The sequence below is a fragment of the Heterodontus francisci genome, chromosome 3 (assembly GCF_036365525.1).
Source record: "Heterodontus francisci isolate sHetFra1 chromosome 3, sHetFra1.hap1, whole genome shotgun sequence".
Lineage (NCBI taxonomy): Eukaryota > Metazoa > Chordata > Chondrichthyes > Heterodontiformes > Heterodontidae > Heterodontus > Heterodontus francisci.
The window spans coordinates 99,150,280-99,173,801 of record NC_090373.1 but is presented as its reverse complement, the minus strand read 5'-3'; the positions used below and the strand labels follow the sequence as shown (position 1 = coordinate 99,173,801).

General features: G+C 42.3%; 1 protein-coding gene across 7 annotated transcripts in view; it reads left to right on the top strand.

The window, feature by feature from the left end:
* Positions 1–23,522, top strand: part of LOC137358811 (A-kinase anchor protein 7-like) — a 190,790-nt gene that overhangs the window by 64,483 nt on the left and 102,785 nt on the right. For all 7 annotated transcript variants that reach the window (XR_010971341.1, XR_010971342.1, XR_010971326.1 and 4 more), the window contains exon 6: positions 3,160–3,272. Coding sequence is in view for 4 of the 7 variants with exons in the window: in XM_068025056.1 (XP_067881157.1) it covers positions 3,160–3,272 (113 nt within the window). In the remaining 3 variants the exon portion in view is untranslated. The remainder of the gene's footprint in view (positions 1–3,159; positions 3,273–23,522) is intronic.

Below are 23,522 nucleotides of genomic sequence, written 5' to 3'. Positions count from 1 at the left end.
CTCCCTGACCTTGCCATCTCATGTGGCCTTACTACTCTATTGTATCAATTACAGATGAGGCTGTATCTGATCACTTGCTTCTATTGCTGTCCACCCACATCCCCCTTCTCTTTCCCAACACCACTTTCTTCTGTGTCTGCCCCTGGAACAACTTCCCCCAATTCACTTACAGCTGCACTTTCAAAATCCCAATGATCTAGACTGGCCTTTGTTCAGCAAAATATTTCTGCAGCTACTGATGTGCTCAACTGCATCCTCGATGCCCTAGTCCCCAAAAAAACCCCTCTCTAACCCTGACTGTTACCCCATATGGCCCTCATCTCCGCTCCCTTACTTTCAAGGGACACAGACTTGATATATGGACTACTGGTTTAGCCATTCACTGAACAATCTGGCTGGACCACATAAAGAACAGTTGGGTTTTGCTCTTATTTGCTGAAACTGCTCGCTGTTCCAGGATCATTCTGGAATGCAAAGATTGCCACCGGCTTAATTTCTGTCTGCACATTGCAAGCAATCTTTTAAAAATCCTCTCCCCTATCTCCTGTACTCTCGCCTTCATCAACAAGTGCGAGGAGCTCATGGACCTTTTTGCCAGTAAGATTGATTCATCCAGTCAATTGCCTCTGCCACTTCCTTTCCCCCAGTCCAATGGGCCAAACTTCCTCTAAAGCTCCCCGCTGCCCTAGTCCTGGGCTCGCATTGTTTTCTGCTTTCTTACCTAACTCCCCACATGCCCTCTGAGCTCATCTTGTCCCGAGACCCGCTTTATGCTCACTCAGCCCTATTCCCACTAAACTTCCCTTCCTGGCTCCCATGTTAGCTGATATTGTTCATGGTTCTCTTTCTCCAGGTATTGTCCTTTCCTTCAAATCTGCCATCATCACCCCTCTCCTCAAAAATAAAAACCCTTGACCCCTCAGTCCTTGCAAACTACTGCTCCATTTCTAACCTCCCTTTCCTTTCTAAACTCCTTGAACATGTCATCACCTCCCAGATGGGTGCCCACCTTTCTTGGAACTCCTTGTTTGAATTCCTCCAGTCCAGTTTCTGCTGCTACCTCTGCACCGAAATGGCTCTTATTAAAGTTACAAATGATATTCTATGTTGCTGTGACAAAGGTAAACTATCCCTCCTTATTCTTCTCAACCTGTCTGCAGCCTTTGATGAGGTTGACCACACCAAACTCCTCCGACAGTTCTCCACTATCATCCAGCTTGCTTTCACCTAGTTCTATTCTTATCTATCTAATTGTATCCAGAGTATCACTTGCAATGGCTTCTCTTCCTGCTCTCGCACCATTACCTGTCGTGTCCTCAAGGATCTTGTATGCTGGCGATAGCCAGCTCTACCTTACTACCACCTAGCTTGATCTCTCCACTGTCTTGAGATTGTCAGACTGCTTGACTTACATCCAGTTTTGAGTGGAAATTTCCTCCAGTTAAATATTGGGAGGACCAAAGACAACGGCTTTCCCATCTGCAGAGATGCTCTATTTGGTCTCAAACTCCGTTCCTGAGCCATCAACTCCATTCTCTCCCTCGCAACTGTCTGAGACTGAACCAAACTTGGTGTCCTATTTATCCTGAGATAACCTTCCGATGACATATTCGTGCCACAAGATTGCCAACATTGCTCGACTTGGCCCCTGTCTCTGCTCATCTGCTGCTGAAACCTTCATTCATGCCTTTGCTACCTCTAGACTGGACCATTCCGATGCACTCCTTGCTGGCCTCCCATGTTCTACTCTTAGTAAACCTGAGGTCATCCAAAACTCTGCTGCTCATATCCTAAGCCACCAAAGTCCCGTTCATCCATCACCCCTGTGCTCACTGACTTACATTGGCTCCCGATTAAGCTGTGCCTCAATTTTAAAATGTTCATCCTTGTTTTCAAATCCCTCCCTGATCTTGCCCCTCTATGTCTGCAATCTCCTCCAGCCACACAAACCGCCTCTAATTCTGGCCTCTGGAACATCCCTGATTTTAATCATTCAACTATTGGTGCCTGTGCCTTTAAGCTACCAAGTTCTTAAACTCTGGAATTCCCTCCCTACACCTCTCTTTCCTCCTTTAAGATGCTCCTTAAAACCTTACTCTGCAACCAAACTTTTGGCCATCTGCCCTAATATTCCCTTACGTGGCTCAGTGTCACATTTTCCTTTAGAATGCTCCTGTGTAGTGTCTTGGGTCTTATTATGTTAAATATCATAGAGTCATATAGCACCGAAACAGGCCCTTTGGCCTGCCGAGTCCACGCCGACCATCAACCACCCATTTATACTAAGCCTGCATTAATCCCATTTTTCCCTCTCACATCCCCACAATTCTCCTACCTACATTAGGGACAATTTTGTACAATGGCCAATTTACCTATCAACCCACAAGTCTTTGACACGTGGGAGGAAACCAGAGCACCCGGAGGAAACCCACATGGTCACAGGGAGAACTTGCAAACTCTGCATAGGCAGTACCCAGAACCGAACCCGGGTCGCTGGAGCTGTGAGGCTGCGGAACTAACCACTGCGCCACTGTGTCGAATGTGTTACGTAAATACAAGTTGTAGTGGTCCTGGAGGTGGAAGGGCAGTAAGCTAACCCACAGCACAACACAGTTAGCCTTTTGTATTCCTCTGTATAGCTTTTTGCTTAATTTATATTTCTAATTAAAAAATCAAGTAGACATATGCTTTTGAAAAAAGAGTGATGTATATTTTTGAAAAGATGGTTAGTGTTATTTTAAGAATGAGCTCTGTCCAGCAAAACTCACATCTTTTATTGGATGACACATCCATCTAATTTAACATTTATTTAAAAACAATCAAATGCATAGCTTTAAAATGTGTTTAGTGTCTGAAATGGAATGAGACAAATTCTGGTCATTTTCTTGTCAGAGTACCTCTGTAGATGGGAAATCAGATTTGTATTGAATAGCTCTTGGAAAAATATTCCAGTAATTAAAAATGTATAGACTTCCAGAATGTAATGCATATTTCACTTAATTTAATACATTGTTATTTAGCCAAGTAATAAATCTAATTCTTCCTGAAATTATTGATTGATTCTATACTATGACACAGCAGACCATGGTGCATTAGGGAACACATTATCTGTTCATTTTATTCCTGAATTAGCTAAATCTCAATCTGTTTATCCCACAGAGACTGTGAAGACAAGATTTCAAGCAAATGGCATTTTGACTGGAGACAGCAAAGCTTTTAAACCTCACCTGACCTTTATGAAATTATCAAGGGCACCAAAGCTACGTCACCAGGTCAGATCACATTTCCAATCAACCATAGGCAGGTATATAAGTAGAACCAATATCAGTCAACTGGAGTTGCTGAGCTCTGAACGCTGCTGCTGTACAGCAAGTTTAATGAGCGCTGTCCTTAAGAGAAGTATGTTTGTTCATAATCTTTTCTTTGTCACACAAGAAGGTATGTTCTTTTATTACTGTGTTTTACAAAAATGGGAGGGGAGCAAAGATGAATGAAAGAGTGTTGTTGCTGAAGCTGGGAACTTATGTTGCTGGATGTTCATCTTTAGAGCATGGGGAATTGATTGACACCAGAGTAACAATTTATTTTTTGGTCATCATTGTAAGGGATGTCAGTAATGTAGATTTTGTAAAGAAAACAACTTTTTTTTTAAAGCCATCAACTTCAAGCATTTCCAGGCCTGAATAGTGCCTTAATTTGAAGCTCAGAGAAAGTTTTCTTTTTGAATCTCCCCTTCTTGACACATGTCGATCTGGCCACCCTGAGTAACTGGCAATTTATGCTAATGTGGTGGGAGCTGAGTTTTGGTTATCTGCACTTCTTTTATGCTGGACCGTTATAGTACACAGAGAAGATTTTCTTCCCTTCCAACAGGACAGAAACAAACCCAACCTCTAAACCACTGCACCATGTATTTCCTAAATTTGAAGTCTTAATTCTTTTGTGTTCTGTGTTAAATTTGAACCAACGTTCTAAAATGAACCACCATTTCTAACACACAGCACTACAAACCCTGCAAACTCTTTTTCTGCAAGAAATGTTGGCAAAACACAACAGCACTATCTAAGCAAGGGGAAGTGAGTTACTCTGAAATTCGCACTGTGAGAGATGGTGCTAACAAAGCTTTACACATGTTCTGCGAAAAGCACGCCTGTATGTACAAAGTGTGATCTGTCCTGCCTTCTGTAGTGCTATGCTGTTTTCAATAAGATAAAGATGTAGTAAATATATATAAAATATAAGCAAACACATGATCATTGTGCAGCTATAGTATGGCTAGTATTAAGAAGAACTGATAAAGCCTATTTTTGGCAATTCATACCAATGCTATTATGCATTGTCCTAATTCCTTTTGAAGAACATGCCTTAGTGCAGCCTAACACAGGTGTGACTTGTTAATTTTGTATTGTAATGAAGTCTTGTAAATACAAGAATAGCATTATTACAGGCATTTTATTACAAGTATTTATTACAATTAGATTAAGCATTTTAATTGAAAATGTTTAACACAAGTTTGCACTTTTTTTTCCTATTTTCTTCTCTTTCCCATTTGCTTTCCCCCTTTTTTTTTCTTTATTTCTAACTAATATAAGCTGTTGTAAGTTTAAATTACATTTTTCTATTTTTCTCTGTTTTCGGTGTCCATTTTGAAAGTGGGGTACAATCCATGGAGGCACAAACCTGGCAGGAACACTAGGGTTGTGCCTGCTATATAACCCTGCTGCTGACCCCGCTGAAGCTCAGGGTGAAGCGCAGCTATCCGACCTGAACCCGACCAGACCTGCCGGCGTGTCGGGATCGGGTTGGGTCTCTCTTGCGGGTCCAGCATTCGGTTTCGGGTCTGGTCAGGCTGGAGGTGGACAGTGATGCCTTGCCGGGGATTAATTTGCATGATTCTACAGGAATAGCCTGCTGCTAGAACGGAGGATCACAACATTTGGACAAGGTAGAGCACAATAACCTGTTTGATATAATTAATATTATTATGGGAGCCGGGTCAGGTCGGGCGCGGGAAAAAAATTAAAGGGCTCGGGCCCGGGTTGGGTTCAGATTGGATGTGGTCGGCTGGGGCCTGGGTCGGGTTTCAATTTCATACCCGAGCAGGCCTTTAGCTCAGAGGACCTACATGAAAGCCTTTCCGTTGCATAGGAGTACTTTTACAGCACCCTCCACCAAAAATCCTGGCAACTTCGGAGGACTGTGCCAGGCAACCGCCCCCACCACCCTATCCCTCAATGCCTGCAACCCCCCGACCTGAGAAACATTGCTTATTTGAAGCAACAGAAGGCTGTTGCCAGCCTATCCCACCCCCGGGAGAATCACAAATGGGTTTCCTGGCGTCAGGTTCTGTGGCAGGAGATTCTGCTCCGATACTCTTCCACCCCTACCCTACCCCCTGCCAGGGAAGTCAGCATCGGATTGAGCACAAAATTCGTCCCTATTTTTTTTTTATTTGTTCGGGGAAGTGGATGTCACTGGCTATATCAGCATTTATTTCCCATCCCTAATTGTCGTTGTGAAGGTGGTGGAGAGTTGCCTTCTTGAACCGTTGCAGTCCATGTGGGGAAGACCTGTGCTCCAGAACTCACTGCACCCTAGCCAAGCTGTTCCAGTACAGCTACAACACTGGCATCTACCTGACAATGTGGAAAATTGCCCGGGTGTGTTCTGTACACAAAATTCAGGACAAATCCAACCTGGCCAATTACCACTTTATCAGTCTACCCCCGATCAACAGCAAAGTGATGGAAGGGGTAGTCGACAGTGCTATGAAGCAGCACTTGCTCAGCAATAACCTGCTCACTGATGCTCAGTTTGGATTCTGCCACGGCTACTCAGCTCCTGACCTCATTACAGCCTTGGCCCAAACATGGACAAAAGAGCTGAACTCAAGAGGTGAGGTGAGAGTGACTGCCCTTGACATCAAGGTAGCATTTGACCGAGTATGGCATCAAGGAGCCCTAGCAAAACTGGAGTCAATGGGATCAGGGGAAAAACTCTCTGCTGGTTGGAGCCATACCTAGCGCAAAGGAAGGTCATTGTGGTTGTTGGAGGTCAATTGTCTCAGTTCCAGGACATCACAGCAGGAGTTCCTCAGGGTAGTTTCCTCGGCCCAGTCCTCTTCAGCTGCTTCATTAATGACCTTCCTTCCATCATAAGGTCGGTAGTGTGGATGTTCGCTGCTGATTGCACAATGTTCAACACCATTTGCAACTCCTCAGATATTGAAGCAGTCCGTGTTCATATGCAGCAAGACCTGGACACGATCCAAGCTTGGGCTGATAGGTGACCAGCAATATTTGCACCACACAAGTGCCAGGCAATGACCATCTCAAACAGGAGAGAATATAACCATTTCCGCTTGATGTTCAATGGCATTACCATCGCTGAATCTCCCACTATCAACATCCTGAGGGTTACCATTAACCAGAAACTGAACTGGACCAGCCAGGTAAATGCTGTGGCTACAAGAGCAGGTCAGAGACGAGGAATTCTGCGGCGAGTAACTCACCTCCTGACTCCCCAATACCTCTCCACCATCTACAAGGCACAAGTCAAGAAGTGTGATGAAATACTCTCCACTTGCCTGGATGGGTGCAGCTCCAACAACACTCAAGAAGCTCGACACCATCCAGGACAAAGCAACCCGCTTGATTGGCACCCCATCCACAAACATTCACTCCCTCCACCACCGACGCACAGTGGCAGCAGTGTGTACCATCTACAAGATGCACTGCAGCAATTCACCAAGGCTCCTTTGACAGCACCTTCCAAACCCATGACCTCTACTACGAGGAAGGACAAGAGCAGCAGATGCATGGGAATACCACCACCTGCAAGTTCCCCTCCAAGCCACACACTATCCTGACTTGGAACTATATCGCTGTTCCTTCACTGTTGCTGGGTCAGAATTCTGGAACTCCCTTCGTAACAGCACTGTTGGTGTACCTACACCCCAAAGACTGCAGCGATTCACGAAGGTAGCTCACCACCACCTTCTCGAAGGCAATTAGGGATGGGCAATAAATGCTGGTCTAGCCAGCGATGCCCATATCCCCTGAATGAATAAAAAAAAAGACTAAGTTGGCCAAACTACTGTGTCAGATAGTGAGGGAGCTAACTCAAGTAAATAACATACTTGACCTTATCCTCACCAATCTATCTGACACAGATATGTGCAGTCCATGATACATTTGTAGAAATGACAAACTACCACCAAGCTAAATGGATAAACTAAGATAGGATTCTGTGAAGATGACTGAGTCAAACCATTGTTGACAAATCTGTGGGGTAGTTCTCCCAATTCAGGTACAAACCTGGCAGCACAAAACTGTGCATCCATGAGGTACTGTGCATCATCAGCAGAAGTATAACTAACTGCTGCCACAATCTGTAACATTATGGCCTGGCATATCCCCAACTGCAGGAAGGAATTCCAGGGTAACCAGCTTTTCACCCTCTGCAATTCCAAGAATTTTGGGGCCTCTGCAGCTTACTGTGAAGTATTATGATAAAACTACCACATTTAACTACATTTACATTTAACTGTCAGTTATCTAAACACTCCACTTCACCATCAAATATTAACCTTGATGAAGAATGTGCAGAGTAGCAACTCCGGGGCATTAACAAACAAGTCTCTTCATCTTCCAATTACAATAAACGATACTTAGATAAATGCTTCTATCACTTTTGAGGTTTTTGTTGCCTGCGCAACCTCTGAATTCTTATCTGAACAGTCAGGAATGCAGAAGTAGCAACAACTGGTAGTATTTCTCACCGTACTTTGTAATAAGGACTGGATTTTAAGCTGCACTGAAGCTTATCGAATATGAACCAAAATAGCATCATGTAAGATGTAAATTCCAACTTGTAATGCTCTTTATGTTCAAACTTAATTTGGCAAATTAACCATATCCAGATCGCTCAAAATACATAACATTCTTACTTCATTAACTCTGTAGGGAATATGCTTATGGCCATTTACAGCCTTAAACGAGAATGTTAATTTTATGGGCATAACCAATTTCCCTTTTGAGCTCCTCACCTTGTTCCAACCCTCTTACCTCTCTTTTCAAATCCTCATTCTATACTGCCCACCCAAGTATAAAGGTTTTTACACCAAGATATCCACTGCTTTCCTCTCTTAGCTTCTGCACTGAGTGACTTCTCATCCTTGGTACTTTCAACGGCCATTTCAATTCATCATGCTCTCTCTCCTTTGAGTTCACTGCTCTCTTATCCTCCCTTAATCTCACCCTTGATAATTCCACAACCCATATTCATGTTCAACACCTTGATTTTGTCATCTCGTGACAAACATCATACCAATCACAGTTAAGGACAACTCTGATAACTTGCTTGTATTGCTTTCTATCAACATATCTTCCCTCCCCCCCCAAATCCTACTTCCTTCTGTGTCCACCCCTGGAAAAAACTCCTTCCCAATTCATCGACAACTGCACTTTCAAAATCCCAGCTGCCAAGCCCTTAACCCTCCATTCACCATTCATTTCTGCATCTGCTGATCTGCTTAACCATACTCTCACCTGGACCTTTAATAGTCCCCCTTAAAACCAATTCTCTCTCTCTCTTCACTTCCCCCCCCCCCCCACCCCCGCTGCAGCTGCCCTCATGTTCGCTCCCTTAAGTCCAACGGACACAGACTTTAATGGATATGGCGGACACCTGGTTTAACCATTCACCATGGGTTCTTGCTGGACTACGTAAAGCACTATCTGGTCCTGCTCTCATCTGCAAAATCTGCTCACTATTCTAAGATCATCCTGGAATGAGAGATAACACCCTGTTTCTTTACTGTATAGCAAACGGTCTTCTAAAAATGCCTCTCCCCTGTCTCCTCTCCCATCACCTCGCACAGCAAGTGTCAGGAGCTCATGGACTTCTTTGTCACAAAGACTGAGGCCATCCACTAAGCTACCTCCACCACTTCCCCCCCCCCCCCCCCCCCCTTTCCCCTAGCCCACCAGCGCAATCTTCCTTTAAAGTTTACTCTTTCCTAGCCCTGAACTTGCTTCCTTCTGTAATTTCTCTCCCATCTCCCCTCATGCTCTCTCCAAACTCATCTTGTCAATGAGACCCACCTCCTGCTCCCTTGACCCTGCTCCCACTAAATTGCTGACCACCCCACTTCTCTTTCTGGCTCCAATATTGACTGATATTAACAGTTCTGTCTCCAGGTACTGCCTCCTTCAAATCTGCCAACATCACCCCTCTCCGCAAAACAAAATCCCTTGACCCCTCAGTCCTTGCAAACGTCTGCCACATCGCCAACCTTTCTTTCCTCTCAAGTCCTTGAATGTGTGGTCTCCTCCCAGATCCATGCCCTTCTTCCCTAGACCTCCATGTTGGAATCCCTCCAATCATGTTTCCACTCCTGGCACAGTACCGAATCGGCTCCTTATCAAATAACATTCTATGTGACTGTGACAAAGGTAAACTATCCCCCCTTGTACTTCATGATCTTTCTGCAGCCTTTGGACATGATTGACCACACCATCCTTCTCCAATGCCTCTCCTCCATCACCCAGCTGGGCGGGACTGCGCTCACCTGGTTCCATTCCTATCTATTCAGTCGTAGCCAGAGAGTCATCTGCTGTGTCTTCACTTCCTACTTCTGCACATTACCTCATGTCCCTCAAGAATCTGTCCTTGGTTCCCTTCTATTTCTCATCTACATGCTGCCACTTAGTGACATCATTCAAAAACACAGAATCAATTTCCACATGTAAGCTGACCACACCAAGCTCTACATCAGCACTAACTATCTCGACTTCTCCACTGTCTCTAAATTGATAGACATCTTGTCTGACATTCAGTACTGGATGAGCAGAAATTCCCTCGAATTAAATATTGGGAAGGCAGAAGCCATTCTCTTTAGTTTCAGCTACAAACTCAGTTCCCTAACCACTGAATCCATCCCTCTCTTGGCAACTGTCTGAGGCTGAAACAGACTATCGGCAACTTGGTGTCATATTTGACTCAAAGTTGAACTCCCACGATCACCAAGACCTCCTATTTCCACCTCCGTAACAATGCCTGACTCTGCTTTGCCTCACCTCATCTGCTGCTGAAACAGTCATCCATGCCTTTGTTACCTTTAGATTTAACTATTCCAACAGACTCCTGGCTGGCCTCCCATCTGCTGCCTACTTTTGACCGAGCTTTTGGTCATCTGGCCCAATATCTCCTTCTGTCGCTCAGTGTCACATTTATTATGTTAAAGGTGCTATATAAATATAAGTTGTTGATTTTGATTTGGGCTTGGATACTTTGTTTAGGTTAGTGCCAACAATGGCTAGGTGGATTAAAGAAGTTGATGTTGAAACTTAGACAAGTTTGCCTATTGCTATTGAACACTAGGAGGAAACTAAAGTTTCCTCTGTTCAGTCAGTGAGCTTATTTTAGATCAGCCTGCTGTAGTGTGTTAATTCATCCTTAAATAGTTCAGTTTTCTGACATGCACTGATTTGTACAGTATCACTGTTAGAGACTTGGCACAAATGGAAATTGACATGGCAAAAACATTGCAAGAAATATGATGCTGCCTGTATGTGAAGCATCTACATCACAATACTGATTAATATAAATACAAGAAGTTAGTGTCAGAATATTTAGTTGACCTCCGGTTCTTAAACATCATTACCTCAGCCCTGTCAAGTTTCATTACCACATCAAGGATAGGCAATTGCAAGAACACTACAATGGTCTGAGTATATTATACGGGTGCTTTCATGTCATCAGTTTAAAGTCATTGAACCAAGATTAATCAGGCCAGTTACATTGTACTATGTCATAAATCACAGTCGATGAAAATGTTCTGAAGGAACAAAATAAGTGAGGAGCACTTGAGAAGTACCTGGGTAGAAACAGCGTCAAAGAAATGCACTTCCTCGACTATGTCTGCACAGCTGATATGAGGCCTATAGGCTGATTATCCAGAGGTTGTCGAAGCAGAGTTTGTTCTTTCAGCAAGCAGTGAGTCTTTGGGAAAGAATTTTATGGAAGTTTATTGATCTATCCTAGGACTTAATACTATAATTACTATTACAAGAAGAAAATATTGTGAAGACCGTACTCAAATATAGAAACACAGTCAGATGCGCAAAGGATCTGCACCATCTGTATCATTGTTCTAGTAATTAATACAGATCTTTTAATTTTGATTATCCAGTCTCATTCACTTGTTCATTTATACACTGGAAGCATTCAAGTATACTGGAATATTGTAGGTAAATATTATGAAGTTCACAGTGAGCATCAATTTGTTTAAAAGGTGTCTGGATATGCACCTCAAGTGCCGTAACCTACAGGACTACGGACCAAGTGATGGAAGGTGGATTTAGACTGGGCGGCTTGTTTTTCGGCCGGCGCAGACACGATGGGCCAAGTGGCGTCTTTCTGTGCTGTTAACTTTCTATGATTCTATGTTTTGGTCTTAATCGTTTTTCTCTTGTTTTTGCTTTTGGACGGCAGCTGTTCATCATTCTGCCATTCGCACCTCCTCTGGACACATCTTTTGTTTCTTTCCTTGTACCATTACCACTCTCTTTGGCTCTGCACCACCTACTCTTTTGTCATTTAATGTCTCCCATCTTCCACCTCAGCACAGACTTTCCCTTTTTTCTTTTTCCTTCCTCCTTCATTTCAGCTGCTTAAAACCTATTTCCAACTTTTCCCAGTTCTGATGAAAAATCACTGACCTTAAACGTTAACTATGGTTCTCTCCGCAGATGCTGCCTGACCTGCTGAGTATTTCCAGCATTTTCTGTTTTTACTTTAGATTTCCAGCATCCGCAGTATTTTGCTTTTGTATTAGTGAATGACTGAGATTATTTTTTCTGCCTTTTTTAATTGACAGCAGCAGAAAAGCCAAAGTTGGCAAAGTATGCAGAGAATATAGCATTTAAAGAATATCCTGCAATTGATTAGATGGAAAGGTCTCACATATTATACGTTAATTGATTATAATTGGAATGTAACATTATGATTATTTACTTATTAAGTAAATAACCTTCCAGCAAATGAATTTTACAGGTTATAAAAGGGGTTAAAACACTACAGGGTAGAAATTCCAGTTGTTGTGGTGGAACTGTGGTATAATCCCCATGAGGGTGGTATATTCTTAGGCAGAATCCAGATTTCAGCAGGACATGCACTTGCTGACAGAAGACATATGTCTTACTGTGATTCTTAAGAACCTTTTAAGAAGCAGGAAAGCTAAGATATTCAATCTCAGGATGACCAATTATTAATCAGGTTGACACTCTGTTCATTGAGGATCATCTTCAAAACATCTTCTGGTATTTTGCTTGGTACATTTTAGGGCTTGGGTGCCTTGTCAAAGCAGTAGGGTGACGCTCAGCTTTCTGCTTCCTCAGGGGGATGGATGTTCTTGTTTTGCACCTGCCCCAATATGTTTAAATGATCTGGTCCCCAGGATTTGGGATAGGATCAAAAGCAGCCATAAGTGGCAAAACGGATTGTTGGAATTTCCATGTTTGTAGCTTATTTCAGCTTCAAAAACATTAATGTCAGCTGTACCTCAATTGGCAGCACCCTTGCCTCTAAGTCTGAAGGTTGTGGGTTCAAGTCCTGTTCCAGAGTGCAAAAATCAATGCTGACACTCCACTGAAGTACTGAGGGAGTGCTGCATTGTTGGAGGTGCCATCTTTTGGATATGACATTAAGATAAGGCCCTGGGTGCCTTCTCAGGTGGATGTGAAAGATTCCATGTTACTACTTTGAAGAAGAGTTATTCCCTGGTTTCCTGGAAAATATTTATCCCTCAATCAACATCACCAGAACAGATTATCTGGTCATTATCACATTGCTACTTATGGGAGCTTGCCACGCACAAATTGGCTGCCCTGTTTCCTACATTTGACTACATTTCAAAAGTTAATTAATTGGTTGCAAAGCACTTGGGAATCCTGTTGTCATGAAAGGTACTATATAAATGCTTGTTTTTTTTTATTAATTAGATCTTCAAACGGACACATTTAGAATATAAAGCACTGATATTATGGAAGTCTTTGACAAAATCTATTCTTTGTTAAAATCTATTCTTTGTCAAACATTTGAACATGATGCCATTTATACCAAAACACAACACAGTAATCCAAAAACATTGCATATGCCAAGTGCAAAATCCTTCAGTGTTCTAAGAAATACTGACACTGCTAGTACTGACAGGTAGTCATATATTAAAACTGGATGTGGTTTATTTTATTGCTGATTGTAGTTAGCTAGAGGTCCATATAAAGAAAGAACAGCTTGCATTTAGATGGCACCTTTCTTGACCTCAGGATGTCCCAAGCGCTTTACAACTAATTAAGTACTTTTGAAATGCAGTCACTGTTGTAATGTAGGAAATGCTGCTGCCAATGTACACACAGCAAGGTCCCACAAACAGCAATAAAACAAATGACCAGTTCATCCATTTTTGGATGATGATAGAGGATAAATGTTGGGCAGGACATCGAGTGAGGTCTCCTGGTCGTCTTCAAAATAGTGCCAATGGATCTTTTACCACCACCTAAGAGGGTAGACGGGGCTTCGGTTTAACATCTCATCCAAAAGATGACACCTCTGACAGTGCAGCAGTCCCTAAGTATTGCACTAAAGTGTAAGCCTAATTTAGTGCTCAAGTTGGCGAGAGACCTACATTGAGCTAAGGCTGTTTGCAAGGAGCAATAGTACAGCAGTTTCTCTCAGTGAAAACAATTGCTATATATACTTATTATTTCAGATACAGTAATTAAATAAACTGGAACAGCTTATTTATTTAGAGATACAGCACTGAAACAGGCCCTTCGGCCCACTGAGTCTGTGCCGACCAACAACCACCCATTTATACTAACCCTACAGTAATCCCATATTCCCTACCACCTACTTACACTAGGGGCAATTTACAATGGCCAATTTACCTATCGCCTGCAAGTCTTTGGCTATGGGAGGAAACCGGAGCACCCGGCGAAAACCCACGCGGTCACAGGGAGAACTTGCAAACTCTGCACAGGCAGTACCCAGAATCAAGCCCGGGTCCCTGGAGCAGTGAGGCTGCAGTGCTAACCACTGCGCCACTGTGCCGCCCTTATGTACCAGTATGCAAAAGGGTGAAAAGAATTGCATAAGTTCTAAGTCTGAAGTTAAGCTGTCACTGCAGTAATTCATTTCTAAATACTTTAACCACATCTATGTGTTAAATAAAAATAAAGTTACAATCTTTAACTTTTTTTGATTACACCTCTTTTATGATAAAGGTCTGTTTTAAATGCATGCTGTTGTTGCTCTTGTATGGTAACACTAAAGCTATGTTTAATTGGGAACGTAGCTTTTGGGTTAGGAATTATCGCATTACAAATTGGAAGATAATGTGTATTCAAAGACTTTAACAATACTTAACATCAGGTTTTCTATTTTATTTATCAATTGTCAATGTATGGCTAAAGAAATCTGGTAACTGCAACCAAGCCAACTACAAGCAGCAGCTAACATTACTCCAAATACATAAAACAATCATGCGATGGGCCAAGTGGCCTCTTTCTGTGTTTTTAGCCCCTTTTATAACCTGTAAAATTCATTTGCTGGAAGGTTATTTACTTAATAAGTAATTTACTTAATAAGGTTTAATACTTATTAAGTAAATAACCATAATGTTACATTCCAATTATAATCAATTAACGTATAATATGTGAGATCTTTCCATCTAATCAATTGCAGGATATTCTTTAAATGCTATATTCTCTGCATACTTTGCCAACTTTGGCTTTTCTGCTGCTGTCAATTAAAAAAGGCAGAAAAAATAATCTCAGTCATTCACTAATACAAAAGCAAAATACTGCGGATGCTGGAAATCTAAAGTAAAAACAGAAAATGCTGGAAATACTCAGCAGGTCAGGCAGCATCTGCGGAGAGAACCATAGTTAACGTTTAAGGTCAGTGATTTTTCATCAGAACTGGGAAAAGTTGGAAATAGGTTTTAAGCAGCTGAAATGAAGGAGGAAGGAAAAAGAAAAAAGGGAAAGTCTGTGCTGAGGTGGAAGATGGGAGACATTAAATGACAAAAGAGTAGGTGGTGCAGAGCCAAAGAGAGTGGTAATGGTACAAGGAAAGAAACAAAAGATGTGTCCAGAGGAGGTGCGAATGGCAGAATGATGAACAGCTGCCGTCCAAAGCAAAAACAAGAGAAAAACGAGTAAGACCGAAACATAGAATCATAGAAAGTTAACAGCACAGAAAGAGGCCACTTGGCCCCCGCCGAAAAACAAGCCACCCAGTCTAATCACACCTTCCATCACTTGGTCCGTAGCCCTGCAGGTTACGGCACTTGAGGTGCATATCTAGATACCTTTTGAATGAGTTGAGGGTTTCTGCTTCTGCTACCCTTTTAGGCAGTGAGTTCCAGATCCCTACCAGCCTCTGGGTGGAAAAGGTTTTCCTCATCTCCCCTCTAATCTTCCTACCAGTCACATTAACTCTATGTCCCCTAGTCACTGATCTCTCTGCTAAGGTAAATAGGCCCTTCACATCCACTCTATCCAGGCCCCTCACAATTTTTTTTTATTCATTCATGGGATGTCGGCGACGCTGGCCAGGCCAGCATTTATTGCCCATCCCTAATTGCCCTTGAGAAGGTGGTGGTGAGCTGCCTTCTTGAACCGCTGCAGTCCATTTGGGGTAGGTACACCCACAGTGCTGTTAGGAAGGGAGTTCCAGGATTTTGACCCAGCGACAGTGAAGGAACGGCGATATAGTTCCAAGTCAGGCTGGTGTGTGACTTGGAGGGGAACTTGCAGGTGGTGGTGTTCCCATGTATTTGCTGCCCTTGTCCTTCTAGTTGGTAGAGGTCGCAGGTTTGGAAGGTGCTGTCTAAGGAGCCTTGGTGCGTTGCTGCAGTGCATTTTGTAGATGGTACACACTGCTACCACTGTGCGTCGGTGGTGGAGGGAGTGAATATTTTTAGATGGGGTGCTAATCAAGCGGGCTGCTTTGTCCTGGATGGTGTCGAGCTTCTTGAGTGTTGTTGGAGCTGCACCCATCCAGGCAAGTGGAGAGTATTCCATCACACACCTGACTTGTGCCTTGGAGATGGTGGACAGGCTTTGGGGAGTCAGGAGGTGAGTTACTTGCCTCAGGATTCCTAGCCTTTGACTTGCTCTTGTAGCCACTGTATTTATATGGCTACTCCAGTTCAGTTTCTGGTCAACGGTAGCCCCTAGGATGTTGATAGTGGGGGATTCAGCGATGGTAATGCCATTGAATGTCAAGGGGAGATGGTTAGATTCTCTCTTGTTGGAGATGGTCATTGCCTGGCACTTGTGTGGCGCAAATGTTACTTGCCATTTATCAGCCCAGGCCTGGATATTGTCCAGGTCTTGCTGCATTTCTACACGGACTGCTTCAGTATCTGAGGAGTCACGAATGGTGCTGAACATTGTGCAATCATCAGCGAACATCCCCACTTCTGACCTTATGATTGAAGGAAGGTCATTGATGAAGCAGCTGAAGATGGTTGGGCCCAGGACACTACCCTGAGGAACTCCTGCAGTGATGTCCTGGAGCTCAGATGATTGACCTCCAACAACTACAACCATCTTCCTTTGCGTTAGGTATGACTCCAGCCAGCGGAGGGTTTTCCCCCGGATTCCCATTGACCTCAGTTTTGCTAGGGCTCCTTGATGCCATACTCTGTCAAATGCTGCCTTGATGTCAAGGGCAGTCACTCTCACCTCACCTCTTGAGTTCAGCTCTTTTGTCCATGTTTGAACCAAGGCTGTAATGAGGTCAGGAGCTGAGTGGCCCTGGCAGAACCCAAACTGAGCGTCACAATTTCGTTCATTTCAATCAGATTTCCCCCAGTCTTCTCTGTTCCAAGGAGAACAACCCCAGCCTATCCACTCTTTCCTCATAGCTGCATTATTTCCAGTCCTGGTAATATCCTTGTAAATCTCCTCTGTACCCCCAATTATATTCTTTCTGTAATGGGGTGACCAGAACTGCACAGAGTACTCAACTTGTGGCTTAATCAATGATTTGTACAGTTCCAGCATAACCTCCCTGCTCTCATATTCTATACCTTGACTAATAAAGGAAAGGATCCGTATGCCTTCTTAACCACATTATCGACCTATTCTGCTACCTTCAGGAATCTGTGGACATTCACTCCAAGGTCCCTCATTTCCTCTACATCTCTCAGTATTCTCCCATTAATCATGTATTCCTTTGCCTTGTTTGACCTCCCCAAATGCATCAGCACACACTTCTCCGGGTGGAATTCCATTTGCCACTTTTCTGTCCATCTGACCAATCCATCAATATCTTGCTGCAGTCTACAGCAGTTCTCTTCGCTATCTACCGCACGGCCAGTCTTTGTGTCATCTGCAAACGTCTTGATCATGGCCCCCTACATTTACATCCAAATCGTTAATATTTACCACAAAAAGCAGGGGACCCAGTTCTGAGCCCTGCAGAACACCACTGGAAACAGCCCTCCAGTCGCAAAAACGCCTGTCAACAATTACCCTCTGTTTCCTGCCACTGAGCCAATTTTGTATCCACCTTGTTACATTTCTCTGGATCCCATGGGCTTTTATTTTTTTGACCAGTCTGCCGTCTGGGACCTTGTCAAAAGCCTTGCTAAAATCCATGTAGACCACATCAACTGCACTACCCTGATCAATTTTCCTTGTTACTTCTTCAAAAAATTCGATCAGGTTGGTCAGACACCCCCTTAACAAATCCATGCTGACTATCCTTGGTTAATCTGTGCCCTTCTGACTGACAGTTTATCCTACCTCTCAGAATTGATTCCAATAATTTGCCCACTACTGAGGTCAGACAGACTGGAAAAGAGACTGCAAAGAACTGGAAAGAAAATGGAGGCAGAGATTACCGTATGAAATTGTTGCACTCAGTGTTGCGCCCAGATGGCTGTAAAGTGCCTAATTGAAAGATGAGGTGCTGTACCTCAAGCTTCCATTGCGCTTCATTGGAACAATGCAGTGGACCGAGGACAGAGAGGTCAATGTGAGAGCAAGGTGGAGGTTTAGTATACTGTATTCACTGCTCACAATGCAGTCTTTTCTTTATTTGGGAGATCAAGCACAGATTGGGTGACTACTTTGCAGAGCACCTCTGTTTAATCCGCAAGCATGACTGTGGGCTTCCGTCTGGTAGCCTGCCATTTTAATTTTCCACTTTGCTTTCACGCTGACCTCTCTGTCGTCAGCCTATTCCAGTGTTCGAGTAAAGCTCGAGGAACAGTACCTCATCTTTTGATTCAACACTTTACAGCCTTCCGGACTCAACATTGAATGCAACAATTTTCGACGGTAATCTCTGCCCCCATTTTGTTCCCTTTACTTTGCATGCTTCGATCCTACTCATTTTTCTCTTGCTTCTGCTTTCGGGCAGCAGCTGTTCATTATTCTGCCATTCACGCCTCCTCTAGACACTTCTTTTGCTTCTCACTCCCTTTGTCTCGGCACCACCAACTCTTTTGTTGTTTAATGTCTCCTTTCTTCTGCCCTATGATGACTTTCCCTTTTGTTCTTTTTTCACCGTCACTCTTTTCGCCTGCTTAAAACCTATCGCATTTCTACTTTTCGCAGTTCTGATGAAAGGTCACAGATCTGAAAAGTTAAATCTGTTTCTCTGTTCACAAATGCTGCCTGACTTGCTGAGTATTTGCAGCATTTTCTGTTCTTGACAACAATAAGTCAATGACTGTGTTAAGTTGAAGCATCATACAGCATGGAAGGAAGCCATTCATCCCAACATGCTGGAGTGTGCTCTTTGAAAGAGCAATCAAATTACTCTCACTCCTCTGCTCTTTCCCCGCATTCCTGAATATTGCTCATTTTCAAGTATATATCCAATTCCCTTTTGAAATTTACCATTGAATCCGTTTCTACCACCCTTTCAGACAGTACATTCCAGATAGTGACAACTTCGCTGTGTAAAAAAAAAACTCCTCATTTTCCCCTCTGGAATATTTTGGAAAAATTGGTGAGCGTTGAACAACTCTCTGATCTTGTCAAGACAGAAACAAATTTTGCTCTTGGGTACAGCTAATTCAGTGTGACTTCTTTGGCTGTGCAGTAAACACATCAAAGATGAATTCTAGAATTGCAAGAAGAAGCATGTAACTTCTTTTCCAGTGTGACCATATCAGCAGAAAACAAATCATCGCATTTGATTGATTTTGACACTGTGTTAACTTGAATGATACTTATAAAGCAATCCTTAGTAACTCTTTAGGTAACATGGGAGGAAGAATTGTGCTGGTCTTTGAATGTACCTGACACGCATTCAAAAAGAATGACCCTTAAATTTTGTGAGGGGTTGCACCTCTTTCCTTGGGGTTTCCACCAATCTCCTTGGGGAGACTGGCAGGACTCCTGTGAAATTTCAGGGCCAGTATGTTTACAATTTTATTACGCATAGCAACCAGACTTTCTTAGCCAGCCAGCTGTCTGGCAGGTGCAGAAACACATCACAATGTTTAAGAGCTTCCAGAAATCTATACTTTGAATTTCTGTTTGCGAGAGTGCAGATAAGGAACACCCCACTTAAGCTTATGAAACCACAAATGTGCAGCGATAGTGCCGGAGTTCAACCAGCTCAAACTACAGAGCTTTCCAGTACAAAATGCCAAACATTTCTGCTGCTGAAAGCTGCTCCCAGCCTCTCAAAATTCTTCTGCCCTGACGCTGACCAATACCCACTCCATTATGGATTACGTCCTCCCACCTTTAACATGCCACTCTGGCTCAGGTGCACAGAGGACCCATCAGAATTCCAGTCCACCACCAGCCCCCTCCTCCCAACCCCCCAGTGGTAAACAACTCGGGCTCAGGCTCAAGCTTGCCTTTCAGCAAGTTTTTGAGCTGATGAGACAAACGCTTCACCTCTTCACCTTCAGTGTATCCTCTAACTCACTAAGGCATGCCACAGGATATCTGCTGGTATCACATGTAACTACTGCACTGCAGCGGGATATCATGCCAAAAAAGCTATTTAAAATCAGAGACTATTTGTTAAAGACATTGAACATTATAATGTGTTCATTACTTCGCTACCTGTGAGTTATTTGGTAGTTTAATTCATTAAATTAATATGGTATCCATTACTTGGCATCTGTTCTTTATTTAATTCCCTCTCGGCTATATGTTATATAACGGGTATGCCATTCAAAGTCGAAGAGAATTTTATGAGGAGGCACTCATCGTAGGCTCTGATATTTGAATATGATTCCCATGAATGGTATATACTTTGTATTCCGTTGTTTGTCAGTGCTCATTATATTTGAATTGCAAATATTAGCTTTTATTTCAATAATTTTGTAGCCACTGACACTGTTTCAGTACAGCTGGTAATTTAATACTCTCAATGACTTTTTGAGAAGTGCACTTCTCTCTTCCATCAACAATTATCAATTGAATTCAGTCAAACATGAAATTTTCTTCAGTTCACTGAGTTGAAACTGTAAACAATTTTGAACGGACAGACCTAATTTAAAACAACCCTCAGATGAGCATCCTAGACTTAAAGCAATGCAAATTTTCCCTCTTCTCATAGCCCTGTAATTCTTATGAATTCTCTGGGTGAGCTTGTCCATTTAGGTAGGACTAAGCGCCTTCTAAATTTGCTTTTCAATGTTATGTTAGGAGATTACGGATCCTTCTGTGTCCTGTCTTGTTATATTAAAAATGAGTTCCTTTGTGGCTAGCCTCACTGCCCGCTGCAGTTGGTAGTCTAACTTGGGCCTCCTGATTGTGCATTGCATTCTGCTCAGACTGGTCGCTTCTGGATAAGTGCAACCTGAAAGTCCTCAGAGAGGAGAAAGACAATGAAGTAAGTGTATGGGAGTACAGATTATTGTCATGCAGGCCCCCACCTGCTAAGAATGAGGCATATTAATTTCACCACATGGACATTAAATTTCAAATTGTTGCTGGGAAGAAGAGAAGGCCTGTTACAAGGACTGCCAGACCTTGGTTGGAATAAAGACATTTGCACATTAACAGACAGTGTTTGGAAGGACAAAGCAGCCATTCCCTGACTTTCAACCCACAATGGACTTATGATCACCAGACGTTGAAGGTGGGGGAACTTGCATTCCAAGTTGACTGCTAAGATGACCGAGTACACAAACGGACATGTTCAAACCAGCTAGTCACATGACTAACCTGCTGGGCAACCTGAGTTTTTGAATTCGTATAAACAGTTAGGGCAGAAAGTTTCTGGACTGAGAAGATCTCTCCTGTCTGCTCCTATCTTTTTCTCACAAGCCTCTGAACCCACTGAAGACACATGAACCCCAAGAGAGAAAAGTCTCCTACAGCGAACAAGGTTTAAGAAGAATACTGGGTCCCAACGAAAAGCAAGATCTACCTACAATCAAGGACTCTACAGTGAGCTCGAAGAACCATAACAGATATTGCCTCAAACCTTTCCACTTTATGTTTCTTCTGCTCTTTTCTGTCTCTGTTTACATATGTGTATCGCGTATGTATGCTAGCGTGGGTGCATCGTGTATCCTTAGGCATCAACCGAAATAGAATTTAAGTTTAAGAAATTTCAACTTTTCTTCTTTAAACCTAAGAAAGCCTGTTTGTGCTGGTTTCTTTGCCTTATAATTGGAAAGTGTTGAACAAGGATTCACCAAAGGGGAGCTGAAAACGTTGTTACGAATCAAATGCCAAAACTTTAAACATGAGTGGGGCTGTACACCTTGGGATTTTATATTGACCACCCATGTTTTATACACCTGCCAAAGCTGTAAAGTTCCACACATTGTAACTAGAATCATCTATGCATAGACAATAAAAAGGAATTAAAAACAAGAAACACTGGAAATACTCAGCAGATTTCCAGCATCCGCAGTATTTTGCTTTTATAATAAAAAAGAATTCTCTTTTGCATGCATCTTATCTAACTTTCTGCTTGTGTCACCAAATCTTTTGTAATCAAGCCCTCACCAGTTTCACGTTTACCTTTGTGCATTTAAGAATTAGATCTCCAATTATTTTCAATTTGTTCTCGGCTATTAGCAACCAAGTTGGCTCAAAGACCCCCAATGATTACACCATGTATGATTGTTCAGTTTCTGTCGACTGATAATGGGATAATTGCGCAGTGCTGAATTAAAACATTTAATATGTTTAAAGATAAACTCTATAAATGGATCTGACATTTGTTTTAATTTTTAAGTGACCTAATAAAACTTGAACTTTTTTTTCATCTTTCCCCATTGGAAATTGTAATTTTTAAGTGACAGGAATTTGTAAAAAGTATGATTGACTCTTGAACTGTGCCTAAATTTGCAGAGGTTTGTGTGTTCAGCTTGTCAAATTTTCAGAAGTAAACTGGTTTACTTCCCAAAAACCACAATAATGAGTTTTTGTTTATGATGTATGCAGGTTAAGAATAATTTTAACATTTTAAATATACATTTTTGTCAGAGTAAACTCTCTCTGTTTTGATCCCAGGCAATTACCTCTTAGCTCAGGCCTTCACCAGGAACTGTGCAAAAGTGGTCTGAAAATTATTTTGCCTCTGATTTTACTTTCTGTCAGGATATGCCTCAGGGTTGCTTAGTAATTTTCCTAAGCAGTGAGGTAAAGATCAGAAACTTGGTGGGAATTGCATCGTCATACAGTCACTGTATGTTGATGCTCCCATGCACTGTGCAAATGCGTCATCGGTTGCTGAATGTTTTTAATATTTTTCTGATAAGATGGATGGAAATTTCACTGACTCGTTGACTGCATCTTCAGTTTCTGGTTCATTGACTAGTAGGAACAGTGTTAGGTGGATTATTTCAGATTCCTCAGCTTTTGATTATTTTTCATTTGCACAGCGTGGACTGGATGCTACTGACAAAAATTGCATATTTTTTCTGTGGATTCTTATCTTTTTCTTTCTGTATCTCTCTTTAAATTAGTTTCAATATATCACATTCAAATCAGAAATTAGTCATTCATTTACAAGCCAATAAATCGGCTGGAGAGACAAAATGGCAATTTGAAGGGGCAAACAATCCTTAATCTACAAATATTTTGATTGGAAAATGTTTCAAGATTGAATATACCACTAGAAACAGTCATAGTAATCAATTAAAGAAGTTGCTTGTGTCCTGATCAAAAGTGGATTAATTGAACTAATGGTTGCTTTGATCCAAGTATCTTCAGGTTATGTAAAGTGCAAATATTGTGTATTTATAATTCACACAAAGCACCAAATACTGTCTTTCTCTGAAGGCCTCTATAAATTTAAAAATCCCCAACATTTCATGTATCAGCAGTACAGCTTTGTTTGGTCATGCGATGCAATGAAAGATCACAGATCTGTTGGCATTGCATTCACATAAATCCTGAAAGAACTGTATTCTTTGTGTCAGCTAAGGAATAAGACTACTATCTCAAACCCCTGCTGCCACTTCATTCCACTGGCTGACCTCTACTGCTTATTTTCTCCCGCCCACCTAGTGGGCT